The sequence below is a fragment of the Ranitomeya imitator genome, chromosome 4 (assembly GCF_032444005.1).
Source record: "Ranitomeya imitator isolate aRanImi1 chromosome 4, aRanImi1.pri, whole genome shotgun sequence".
Taxonomy (NCBI): Eukaryota; Metazoa; Chordata; class Amphibia; order Anura; family Dendrobatidae; genus Ranitomeya; species Ranitomeya imitator.
In genome coordinates, this window is record NC_091285.1 from 23,335,287 (window position 1) to 23,350,241 (window position 14,955).

The 14,955-nt window shown below is 39.3% G+C and overlaps 1 protein-coding gene across 2 annotated transcripts in view; it reads left to right on the top strand.

The window, feature by feature from the left end:
- Window positions 1-14,955, top strand: part of SHISAL1 (shisa like 1) — a 115,892-nt gene that overhangs the window by 72,782 nt on the left and 28,155 nt on the right. For both annotated transcript variants that reach the window (XM_069763345.1, XM_069763344.1), the window contains exon 3: window positions 12,093-12,306. In XM_069763345.1, the coding sequence (XP_069619446.1) occupies window positions 12,093-12,306 (214 nt within the window). The remainder of the gene's footprint in view (window positions 1-12,092; window positions 12,307-14,955) is intronic.

The following is a 14,955-nucleotide window of genomic DNA, read 5'->3' on the forward strand; positions in this document are numbered from 1 at the left end:
GGACTGCTCTGATAAGGGTATACCGTGAAGATTGGTAGAGCAGCTTAGTATACATTTTTTGCAAAAAACGTATCAACCAAATACCCTGTTTTTTACATCTTTTACTAGCACTTGCGGATTACTGCAACATTTTTTCAAACTGAGTGTTTTTGGTTTTACTATTCTCTTTTGTGTCTACTGGGGGCAATATGCTGGACACACTGGGGGCAGGATGCTGAAGACACTGGGGGCTGAATGCTGGACACACTGGGGGCAAAATGCTAGAGAAACTGGGGCAATATGCTGGACACACTGCGGGCAGGATGCTGGACACACTGGGGGCAGGATGCTGGAGACACTGGGGGCAGGATGCTGAAGACACTGGGGGCAGGATGCTGGACACACTGGGGGCTGAATGCTGGACACACTGGGGGTAGGATGCTGGATACACTGGGGGCTGAATGCTGGAGACACAGGGGGCTGGATGCTGGACACACTGGGGGCTGGATGCTGGACACACTGGAGGCAGGATGCTGGACACACTGGGGGCAGGATGCTGGACACACTGGGGGCAGAATCCTTGATAAACTGGGGGCAATGTGCAGGACACACTGGGGCAGAATGCTGGACACACTGGGGGCAATATGCTGGAGACACTGGGGGCAGGATGCTGGACACACTGGGGGCAGGATGCTGGACACACTGGGGGCAGGATGCTGGACACACTGGGGGCAGGATGCTGGACACATCGGGGCAGAGATGCTGGACACATCGGGGCAGAGATGCTGGACACTGGGGGCAGAGATGATGGACACTGGGGGCAGAGATGCTGGACACTGGGGCAGAGATGATGGACACTGGGGGCAGAGATGCTGGACACTGGGGGCAGAGATGCTGGACACTGGGGGCAGAGATGCTGGACACACTGGGGGCAGGACTGGAGACATGGGCAGAATGTAGATACGGGGCATGATTGGAGACATGGGGCAGAATGAAAGACATGGGGCAGGATTGGAGACAGATCGTGCAGGATCATTTGGCAGGATGGATACCATGGAGACTGATGGGGCAGGATGGGGAGATCATATGGGGCAGGATGGGGAGATCATATGGGGCAGAATGGATACTCATGAGGGCAGGATGGGAGAACATATGGCTGAAACCAGGAAAGAGATACACGGGGCCAGGATGGGGGATATTATTACCCTAGGGGCTAATTAAGGGATATTATTACTGCAGTGATGTATTTATTTTCTTTTTTGAGGACACTGTTTTAAATGGGGGCACGGTCCTGTTACTGTGTAGAGTGACACTATGTCGCCTCTTTTTCTTCATGTGGTGTAATGCAGAAGTTGCCAAAAATTAAGTAATGTGTTCTGCAAGCGGAGCTCGAGATAACTGTGTTATTTCCTGCAGAGACGAGTCCTGGCTGGATGAAGTGATGGCGGTCTGTGCTGGATGAAAGATGAAGTACTTCACCTAGAGACGTCACTGGTGAGTCAGTGTTACCTATTCACTGACACTATACACTGTATACTATATACAGAGCTCCTGTATATAATGTCATCGGTGATCTCTGTATTACCTCTACACAGACACTGCATACTAAGTACAGATCTCCTGTGAATACTGGCACTTATGGTGATAGTATTGTGGGATTTTTTTTCTTCCTAACTGAAGGGTAAATTGACTAGATCAATGGATGTTTGACAGGTTATAGTTTCACACAGCAACTATTTTTCTGGAATAATCTGGTTCAGGTATATGATGACCCCGTCACATGACCAGGGGGTCCACAGTGTCTGAACAGCCCGGGGCCCTGACTACCCTTAATCCACCCCTGACTGTATACCGCTACATCTCTATAAACCTGTATATTAGAAGTAGAGTGAAAATAAGAGATTATTTTTTCCTATACATTTAATTAAAAAAAAGAAACAATAATAAAAAATAATTTATAAATAATAAATAAAAAAATGAACAATTATAAGTATTTGCTAATACACTTTTTAACTATATGCCCTGCGCATAAACAAATCATACTGTTCTAACTGGTTGCGATTATCATGGTGTTAACTGTTACCAAGTGGTCACGAGTGGCCTAACTTGAAGCTCGTGGGCCCTAGTGCAAAATCTCCTACAAGGCCCCCAGGTATCACAGATTTTTAATAGTAATGGTCTTTTCATGTGGGCCAAAAGGAGCCTTCTGGGCCACCCTAGGCTCTGTGGCCTAAGTGGGCCTAAGTGCCAAGTTACGCCTCTGCTTGGACCTTGTTGACTATGTGGGCAAATACCTTCTATTTTACAGCCCTACCGATGTAAGGATTATCCCTATAACTTGCTGGTCATAAGGGTCCAACCACTGGGATATTCTCTGATCCCATGAACGAGGTTCTTCGTTCCTGCCTTGAATGGACCGGAGATGAGCATGCTTGTCCTCTACTCTATTCGTTGTCCATGGGACATCCGAAAAAAGTGGTGTGCTCAAAATGTACACCTCCACTTAATTCATGATGAGGCTGAAGATCCATGTTCTCGGAGTTCCAAGACCTTGACCTCACACTCTCTGTAGATGGGGGGTAACTTGCTTTGTTAGGAAATAAGAAAATGAAGCTACCCTTGCATCATCGTGTTAGTCCCTTATCTAGAAGGTTGTGGCTTCTCCTTCAGAAAACGACGAGAACTTTTTGTATTGTACTTTTTAAGTTCTGAGAAGTTTTTGATGAGCTGCCCAGTCACTTGGAAAACTCCGACGCCATAAACTATTTTCACGAGTCCCAACTCATCAAAATGTCTAAATTGCGACGTCTGGATTTGCTGAATAAAACATTGGAAGTTAATGCAGGATGAAGTCATGTTGTATCGCATCCATCATAAGAGATTTCGAGGAGAAAGTGAGACGAGAGAGGTGACCTCACAACCGAAATAGCATCATACTCTCTTAGACTTTCCAAGAAAACCAAGCCGATGCGGGACGTATGTAGGTTACTGTCTCATCGAGTCACATCTTACTCCGTTCTCTTGTGTGAGCCATTTAATTGTCTGGATCATAATTACAATAAAATATCATTTCCTTTTTCTCACTGCAAGAATTAATTCAGGCAACGCCGTCTGCTAGATTTCATGTATTTCGCATTTGGATAATGCTGGCGTAAAATAGATGAAAAAAGGAGACGTGTCAGGAAAATTGCTAGAAACAAAGCAAGTTAGTTCCCACGGAGCGCTGGAGATGATGTTCCTCTCTCTTAAAAAAGAGCACGTGTAACACGATCAGATTATATTGAAACAGACACTTCCGGTCATGGGGCCGCTTTCTAAAAAGAGGTCCAAAGGCTCCATGTTCTTAATATCTATTCTTTATAACTGGTAGTCGGACATAAATATAACATATGCATATAAAACACATATATATATATACACACTACACACATTATACACATATGCACATTACACACATATATACTGTATATCACACACACATGAACATTACACATATATACCCATTACACACATATACACATTACACACATGTACATTACACACATGTACATTACACACATATACACATTACACACATATACACATTACACACATATACACATTACACACATATACACATTACACACATATACACATTACACACATATACACATTACACACATATACACATTACACACATATACCCATTACACACATATACACATTACACACATGTACATTACACACATGTACATTACACACATATACACATTGCACACATATACACATTACACACATGCACATTACACATATATACACATTACACACATATACACATTACACACATATGTACATTACACACGTATACACATTACACACATTTATATCACACACATACATATGCACATTACACACATATACCCATTAAACACACATACACATCACACACATATGTACATTACACACATACACATTGCACACATATATTATACACACATATGTACATTACACACATATACACATTACACATGTATACACATTACACAAATACACATTGCACACATATACACATTGCACAAATACACATTGCACACATATACACATTGCACACATATACACATTACACAAATACACATTACACACATATACACATTACACATGTATACACATTACACAAATACACATTGCACACATATACACATTACACAAATACACATTGCACACATATACACATTACACATATACACATTACACAAATACACATTGCACACATATACACATTGCACAAATACACATTGCACACATATACACATTGCACACATATACACATTACACAAATACACATTACACACATATACACATTACACATGTATACACATTACACAAATACACATTGCACACATATACACATTACACAAATACACATTGCACACATATACACATTACACATATACACATTACACAAATACACATTGCACACATATACACATTGCACAAATACACATTGCACACATATACACATTACACATGTATACACATTACACAAATACACATTGCACACATATACACATTACACAAATACACATTGCACACATATACACATTACACATATATACACATTGCACACATATACACATTACACACATATACACATTACACACATATACACATTACACATATATACACATTGCACACATATACACATTACACATGTATACACATTACACAAATACACATTGCACACATATACACATTACACATATATACACATTACACACATATACACATTACACACATACACATTACACATATATACACATTGCACACATATACACATTACACACATACACATTACACATATATACACATTGCACACATATACACATTACACATGTATACACATTACACAAATACACATTGCACACATATACACATTACACATGTATACACATTACACAAATACACATTGCACACATATACACATTGCACACATATACACATTACACACATACACATTGCACACATATACACAACGCACACATATACACATTACACACATACACATTACACATATATACACAACGCACACATATACACATTACACACATACACATTACACATATATACACAACGCACACATATACACATTGCACACATATACACATTACACACATATACACATTACACACATACACATTACACATATACACAAACGCACAAATATACACATTACACACATATACACATTACACACATGTACATTACACACATATACACATTATACACATATGTACATTACACACGTATACACATTACACACATTTATATCACACATATACATATGCACATTACACACATATACCCATTAAACACACATACACATCACACACATATGTACATTACACACATACACATTGCACACATATATTATACACACATATATACACATTACACACATATACACATTACACACATATACACATTACACATATATACACATTGCACACATATACACATTACACATTACACATGTATACACAACTCACACATATACACATAGCACACACATATACACATAGCACACATATATACACATTACACACATATACACATTACACACATACACATTGCACACATTTACACAACTCATACATATACACATTGCACACATTTACACAACTCATACATATACACATTGCACACATATACACATTACACACATATACACATTGCACACAAATACACATTACACACATATGTACATTACACACATACACATTGCACACATATATTATATACACATATATTATACACACATATGCACATTACACATATATACACATTGCACACATATACACATTACACATTACACATGTATACACAACTCACACATATACACATAGCACACATATACACATTACACACATATACACATTACACACATATACACATTACACACATATACACATTACACACAAATACACAACTCATACATATACACATTGCACACATTTACACAACTCATACATATACACATTGCACACATATATTATACACATATATACACATAGCACACATATACACATTGTACACATTTACACAACTCATACATATACATAATGGTGAGATCTCCTAAACACCAGGAAGAGTTGACAAGGATTCTTGTCAGTTTCACAAACCTTCAGTAATCATTGCTCCCACCTACATAGTCTGCGCCCAGATAATACGATGCTGCCCTAGACTCCGGAGCAAAATAAGAAGTTTATGGGTGTGGCATGTTTGAAAGGGGGCGTGTTTATGCAAATAAAGGTACCAAATCTCTCAATTGATAAATGTTGGCATGTATGAGTATCATTCTAATTTTTTTTTTGTAGCTAACTGAATTTATAGCCAAAAGACTGATCTTCCTTAAAGCATAACCCACTTATAGCTTTCTCAAAGACGGTGATAGCATTAGGAGTTATCTGCCAGCTCAGATCCCCCACTGATCAGAAAGAATGGGTCTGCACTGCTTCTAACAGTGTCACGCTTCCTTGGATTACACCCTGGAGGTTTCCATTTCTCAAAGATTATTTTCACGCCTGCTGTGTGCTGCCATTTCTATAGCATACTATGTATTTTTCTTGTATTTTGGGCAATTTATAGTCAAGGTTGACGATAGGGTGGCCATACACCTTAGCTATGCATCTAAGGTGTAAGGCCACCTTGAGGCCAACTTTGTAAGTACTTGTTCCAAATTACAGGAGCATTTGACTGACAGTTTTGAGGGAGGTCAGGATAAATAATATAACTGTTATCTAAGGTATATGGACACCTTAAGGCCAAACTTGACTGTAACTAGTCTAAAATACAAGATCATATGGCTGACAGCTATGGGGAGGCCAGGAGAAATAATATAACTTATCTATGGTGTATGGACACCTTAAGGCCAACCTTGACTGTAACTAGTCCAAAATACAAGACCATTTGGCTGACAGTTATGGGGAGGCCAGGAGAAATAATATAACTGTTATCTAAGGTGTATGGACACCATAAGGCCAACCTTGACTGTAACTGGTCTAAAATACAAGAGCATTTGGATGACAGTTATGGGGAAGGTCAGGATAAATAATATAACTGTTATCTAAGGTGTATGGACACCATAAGGCCAACCTTGACTGTAAATGGTCCAAAGTACAAGAGCATTTGGCTGACAGTTATGGGGAGGCCAGGAGAAGTATAATAACTGTTATCTAAGGTGTATGGACACCATAAGGCCAACCTTGACTGTAAGTGGTCCAAAGTACAAGAGCATTTTTCTGACAGTTACAGTATTTCTCCTGATCTCCCCAATACACTCACTTGCTCTAACACACATGTGTCCTCAATGAGAAATGGGGAGTAAGTCACTGCCAGACAGTTATGGTGGCAGCTTATCTTCTGGGAGAAGAAAAGGATCAGGCATGTTGAAATTCCATATGCCCATTCCTACCAAAGTTGAGTTTTAGTTGCCTATTGGGGTCTTTAGTAAATCCGTCCCTGCTGGCGAGGCGCTACTGATGGCTTGATCCTTACAATTACGACAAATCTTATTTTTAAGAGTATAGCAGTATTCTGTTAGCATGATATAACACCATGATTAGGTTATTTTAAGTACGCATGGTGGTATTTGCTTTGGTACTACTACTGCGAAACTCTACAGAATACGATGACGGCACTGCATGGCATAATTATTCATCCAAATGTGTAGAAGTACTTTTGGGTCACTATGTTGGCACCATTCTGTATGTCAGCCATTTTTAGGCACTGTAGTATAGTTATTTGTACACTGTACAAACAATAACTACGGGAGCATGTTAACCATTCTTACCGTATTTATCCATCCAGAATTGATCCATATTTTTCTCCAAAGTTTCACTTCCATTAATTTAATCCTTTATTTTTTACCATTTGTTTTAGATTCTTGTTTTTTTTTCTCTCTCTCTGTTAGGTTTTAAGATAACTATTTACCCACAATTCTCCCAAGCTGCATACTTAAGACGTTAATGTCAAGTTTAATGGCTGTGAAAAGCTTTTTCAATGTAAAGGTTAATCCTCTAAGGCAAAAAGGACTGTTTTTCACGGGAGGTACTCGACTAGGTTTACTTTAGAAAATGACATCCTATCATTATATTGTCATGGATGCCCCTGCTATGTGGAAAGACAAGCTAAAGGTTACACAATAGACGACGGTATTGTAGGCTTCAAACTCGATTAGTGCCGCAGAGCCGAGCGTGCGCTGATAGGAAGAGTAAATACCAGATTTAGGTGGGCTGATCATTTCCGCTTTTAAAGGATACGAGCTCCTTTGGAAGAATTATTTTAGTTATACTGTATTATATGTCTTTGCAATTGGGTTTCATTATAAATTTCGAACCGTTTGGCTTCTACAGCCTCTATGTATCATGATACATAGCATAGCAGTTTGTAACTCTTATCGCTTGGACTTTAATGTGTTCATAAAAGCATACAAGAGTTCAGGAGAACAGAGATAAGAGTTCCAAATTCCGCAACCTTGCCAGCTCCATGTCACTGTTAACACATTCTACAGCCTGCTATGCACAGTGATGCATTACACATAGAGGCTGTAGAAGCTAAACAGTCCAACATTTTTTAGTAAAACCCTTATGAAAAAATGCTTTTTAGCCAAAGATCCTTTCATTTAAAGAGTAATTAAACTAAGTAATTTGTATCTATACTAGAGCACCCTTTTGAGTTCCAACAGATTGGTGGGGGGTTTTAGTCCTGTGACCACCACTGATCACTCAAAATGAATCCTGAGATGTTGCGCAGCTCAGACGACAGGAGCACACAGCGAAAAGTCTGAGTACACACACAGAGTGGGGTATGGATTCAATAGAAGGCAAAAGCTACGAAGCTGCGTACCTCTCCGGGGATGGGGTTGAGCGATCAATGGTGGTTTTAGGAAACCTAAGTTTTCGTTTCTCTTTAAAGGGATTGACCGGTCTTGGGGTCAAGTCTGCAGTCACTTTATGTGACTGCAGACTTGTGAATACTCATGGTGTGCACAGTGCACACTGTCAGGATTATTTAAAGGGGTATTCCAACAATGGCCATTATATCATATTGGTTGACTCTCTTGAAGTAAGATTCTAAGCTGCAAAAAAAGTTAACATTGGGTTACTGGTCTCCATACTGGTAGGGGATTTAGGTAGCTTGACAGTCCCTCAGAAATTACCTTCAGGGACTATCTATGAAAAAAGGTATCTTACAAAGAAGAACCATTCTAGAATTCCCAGGTGGGCTGACTTACAACATCCATCATTTTGGGAGGAATGCTACAGAGACCATGGAGTCCTTAACTGGTCAACATGATCTTCCGGGTCCAGTTAATCTTTTGGATTCATATGGAGTTTTCACTAAACTATTTTTCAGTCTTTCACATATGTGTCGGATTAGACTTTCCTGCCACTTTACAGTCAGTGACCGAGATGCTACTGAAAAGTTCCCTTCGTGTGACCGCATCAAACATCAGAAGATAGGATGTGGGAACTAAAGATTGACTTTCGACCAGATATCTAACCTGGATTCACGCCAATCCTCTAAACAGATGCCGGCCGGCTGTGTGCGGCCACCGGAACTTCTGCATCCACTTTATTTTTCTAAATTTAAATAGAACTGGATTTTTAACCAATTGATGGTCATGAGGGCACAACTATATCCATAAATTAGTATCATGATGGTCATGGAGGGCACAACCATATCCATAAATTAGGATCATGATGGTCATGGGTGCACAACTATATCCATAAATTAGGATCATGATGGTCATGGGGCACAAGTATATCCATAAATTAGTATCATGATGGTCATGGAGGGCACAACTATATCCATAAATTAGTATCATGATGGTCATGGGGGCACAACTATATCCATAAATTAGTATCATGATAGTCATGGAGGGCACAACTATATCCATAAATTAGAATCATGATGGTCATGGGGCACAACTATATCCATAAATTAGAATCATGATGGTCATGGGGGCACAACTATATCCATAAATTAGTATCATGATGGTCATGAGGGCACAACTATATCCATAAATTAGTATCATGATGGTCATGGGGGCACAACTATATCCATAAATTAGTATCATGATAGTCATGGAGGGCACAACTATATCCATAAATTAGAATCATGATGGTCATGGGGGCACAACTATATCCATAAATTAGAATCATGATGGTCATGGGGGCACAACTATATCCATAAATTAGTATCATGATGGTCATGGAGGGCACAACTATATCCATAAATTAGTATCATGATGGTCATGGGGGCACAACTATATCCATAAATTAGTATCATGATAGTCATGGAGGGCACAACTATATCCATAAATTAGAATCATGATGGTCATGGGGCACAACTATATCCATAAATTAGAATCATGATGGTCATGGGGGCACAACTATTTCCATAAACTATTATCATGATGGTCATGGAGGGCACAACTATATCCATAAATTAGTATCATGATGGTCATGGGGGCACAACTATGTCCATAAATTAGTATCATGATGGTGATGGGGGCACAATTATATCCATAAATTAGTATGATGATGGTCATGGGGCACAACTATTTCCATTAACTAGTATCATGATGGTGATGGAGGCACAACTATATCCATAAATTAGTATCATGATGGTCATGGGGCACAACTATTTCCATAAACTAGTATCATGATGGTGATGGGGGCACAACTATATCCATAAATTAGTATCATGATGGTCATGGAGGGCACAACTATATCCATAAATTAGGATCATGATGGATATGGGTGGTGGCCGCTATATTTCCGTAGCTTAGTATCAAGTAGACGAGGGTTGTTTCAGTTTTTCGTGAGGCAAATGTAGACTATTTGATCCATAAATTATTGGCCATGGAGGGCTCTTTCTTAGTCTGAGTGCTCCATATATTTTGAGTATTGGGCCTCAGGGTCATTTGTTCCCTCTGAATGGACCAATGGTGAGGAACTAAAGATGAAAAACCTTGACTTAATTTCCAGAGTGCTTCCTCCACCTCGTTGTCTTCTGCCGATCTCCAAATGCCATGTGAAGACTGCAGCCAATCAGTGACTTATTTATTTATTTAAATTCCTCACCCTTAAGCCATACATAATAAGTTTGGGAAGTTGTGGGAAACCCTTTAAGCCAAGTCTAGTCGATGTTAATGATCTTTAATATTCTAAGCCATCACTTTTAGCCCATCCTTGTCGATAGATCCGAAGCCCAATAATTTTGGACCCTACATTATTAGTCATGGGACCCATATCAATCACCAAAGTTATAATACAGTGCCATGCAACTTATACTTATATATCTTTGTTTTACTATGAGTGGCAGCCATCTTACTTCCTACCACTAGGTGGAGACATAGAGCACTGTACAACACTTTTCTGAATGAGAGCGCACCATGTGGTCCGGAGTAGTACTGCAAGCAAAATGTTTATATGGTTTTCTTCTAGCACCTTTATTAGATTTTTAAAAGCTAAACCTTGAAAAAAAAATTATGACTTTTAATCTTAATTGTGATTGATTTTAGTTTATTTAGTATTTACTGTGGTTCATGTGTTATTCTGTCACTAGAAGGCACCTTGAATTATTAGACGCTGGTCACAGTAGTCCCCTCACTTCGATTCTTAACATAGCTCATTCTGAATCAGTTTTTTGAATAGATATCAACGGAAACCTTTGAACTAATGAATGGATTTGTGATGTTTTCATGGTGGTTCTGGTATTTTTGACAGAAGGGATTGATCTGCAGACTATGCTATCAAACATAAAAGAAAACGAGAAGGGGGAAAAAAGACTACCGTAAATAGAGCCTTAAAGTGATAGCACTGTATATTCCATCAAGCCATGTCTACTTCTTTTGACAGCGCACCGTGTGTTTTGGCATGGTATTACAATTGAAATTTTTTCTTTTTTAAATTTACAATATATAATATTTACCGTACCATAAATTATATGTATAATTTATGTTATATATTATGTAGTGTAAATTAAAAAAAAAAATCATGGTATTCTTGTAAATATGATGGCGCTGTATACTACATACAGATATCTAACCATCCTTTTGGATCCCACAGCCTCTTCTGCCCACTTCAGAGTTTGCGAGCCGTACACGGATCACAAAGGACGATATCATTTTGGATTCCACTGTCCGCGCCTTTCTGACAACAAGTCATACATCTTGTGCTGTCACCACAACAACACCGTCTTCAAGTACTGCTGTAATGAGACAGAATTCCAGAACGTCATGCAGATGAATCTCACGTTGGGTTCTGATGGCTATATGCATAAGTAAGTGACATCGGCATTCTCAAAAAATATATTTTTTTATGCTATTGACCTTTTCTAGGCAAATGCTCCCATTGAAGGCAGACTAAACAACTGGTATCTCATTTCCTGTGTTTTGTCTGATTTTCCTCCTAGATATATTTATAGTTATCTCTCTTTTTTTTCTCTCTCTATCTTACCTTTTTACTTTTAAGGAATCAGTCCCATTAAATTGAAATTTCTTGATGAATGCAGTACAAAAATCCACCACTAGTTGTCCCTTTTACTCATCTACTCATGGATTTAATAAATTGGACAGCACACCATGTGGTTAGGCGTGGTACTGCAAGCAAAACATTCCTATTTATTAGGACTTTCTGTAATTGATGGCTTATCCCTTAGATACAAGGCATCAACCCAGAACCATCACTGATTAGGAAAACGATACCTTAAAAACGACTTGCCATTTTCTGTAAATATGTTTTTTTTTTAACATTGTGTAAATCCCAATGTTTTCCTGAATCCAGCGATGTTTTTCTTTTGCTACTGCGCCTCTCCGTTCCCAAGATATGGCCTCTTCTTCCCTGCATGCAAATCTAGTCTTTTTTAGTCAAGTAGGCGTGGTCCTCATGTCTTCTCTGTATTCATTTTCTTTATGACCCCACCCAGTTGGCTAAAAAGAAACCAATCGTAAACAAGTAAAAAGGGGCCATATCTCAGGAATGGAGAGGGGCCGGAACACATGAAAAACATCTCCGGATTTGGGAGAACAGCGGCATTTACACAACGTTAAAAAAAAATACATATTTACGGAATATGATTCTTTTATACATATTTATGGCCTTTTTAACTACACCATGTTCCAAATTATTATGCAAATGATATTTTTCTCGGATTTTCCTAAATGGTCAGTGCAAATGACAGTCAGTCTAATAAAAGTCATCACCCGTTAGATTATACATCAAATTTTATTGAAGAAACCTCCCAATGATAACAGTAAAATCTCCAAAATGAATAAAAGCTCAGAATGCACTGTTCCAAATTATTAGGCACAGTAGAATTTCTATACATGTTTTAAAGAACTGAAAATGCTCAATTGTGAAATTTGCAGCATTAGGAGGTCACATTCACTGAACAAAAAAGCTATTTAACTCCAAAGTGTGATGGTACCGTCACACTAAGCGACGCTGCAGCGATACCGACAACGATGTCGATCGCTGCAGCGTCGCTGTTTGGTCGCTGGAAAGCTGTCACACAGACAGCTCTCCAGCGACCAACAATGCCGGTAACCATGATAAACATCGGGTTACTAAGCGCAGGGCCGCGCTTAGTAACCCGATGTTTACCCTGGTTACCATCGTAAAAGTAAAAAAAAAAAACACTACATACTTACCTTCAGCTGTCTGTCCCTGGCGCTCTGCTTCTCTGCACTCCTCCTGCACTGGCTGTGAGCGCCGGCCGGAAAGCACAGCGGTGATGTCACCGCTGTGCTTTCCGGCCGCTGTGCTCACAGTCAGTGCAGGAGGAGTGCAGAGAAGCAGAGCGCCAGGGACAGACAGCTGAAGGTAAGTATGTAGTGTTTTTTTTTTTTACTTTTACGATGGTAACCAGGGTAAACATCGGGTTACTAAGCGCGGCCCTGCGCTTAGTAACCCGATGTTTATCATGGTTACCGGCATTGTTGGTCGCTGGAGAGCTGTCTGTGTGACAGCTTTCCAGCGACCAAACAGCGACGCTGCAGCGATCGACATCGTTGTCGGTATCGCTGCAGCGTCGCTTAGTGTGACGGTACCATTAATCCGATGAAGTTGCCTGGCAGAAACCTTCCTCATTATGCCTTTATCTGCACAAACATGTCTGTGCTCAGATTCAGCCACAAATCTCTTAAGAATATGATGATCACTCTTAAGTTTTCGTGAAATATCTAATGTTTTCATACCTTGTCCAAGGCATTGCACTATTTAACTCTATTCAGCAGCAGAGAGATCCTTTTTATTTCCCATACTGCTTGAAACCTGTGCCCTGCCTAATAATGTGGAAATCATTTTTAAGTAGTTTTCCTTTAATTAGAATCACCTGGAAAACTAATTATCACATGTACTTAAGATTGATTTCAGTGATCCTTTGAGCCTTGACACACAATACCATCCAGGAGTTTATTTGAAAAACAAAACAATTAGATCTTTATGATACTTAAATCCAATTTGCATAATAATTTGGAACACGGCGTATGGTACCTGACAAAGTCGTGTCTATGTGTACAACTGACTTCAGCTGATAGGGGTTATCTAGAATTAGAATAATACACATTCTATAACAGCGCCACACTTATGTGCAGGTTATGTCTGGTACTGCAGCTCAGCTCCAATAAAGTGAATGAGGAGGAATTGCAATACCACTTACGACCTGTAGGTGGTAAGAAATCAGCCATGTTTTTTTCTGATTCTAGCCAACCCAGGCAAGAACTTTTAGGTATTGGGTTCAAGGGTTGAATTAATAAGATGCTGGATGATCAAATATTCTGGATTATTAGTCATAGATAATTGCATAATGTAGACTATCTCGTCTTCCGAAAAACAGGGTTTTCCTCGGCTCTAAGGCTCTAGAAATACGGCAAAAGACTGTATAAAAGGGGAGTGAAAGTAAGATGAAAAGGTTACGGATCAAACGGCT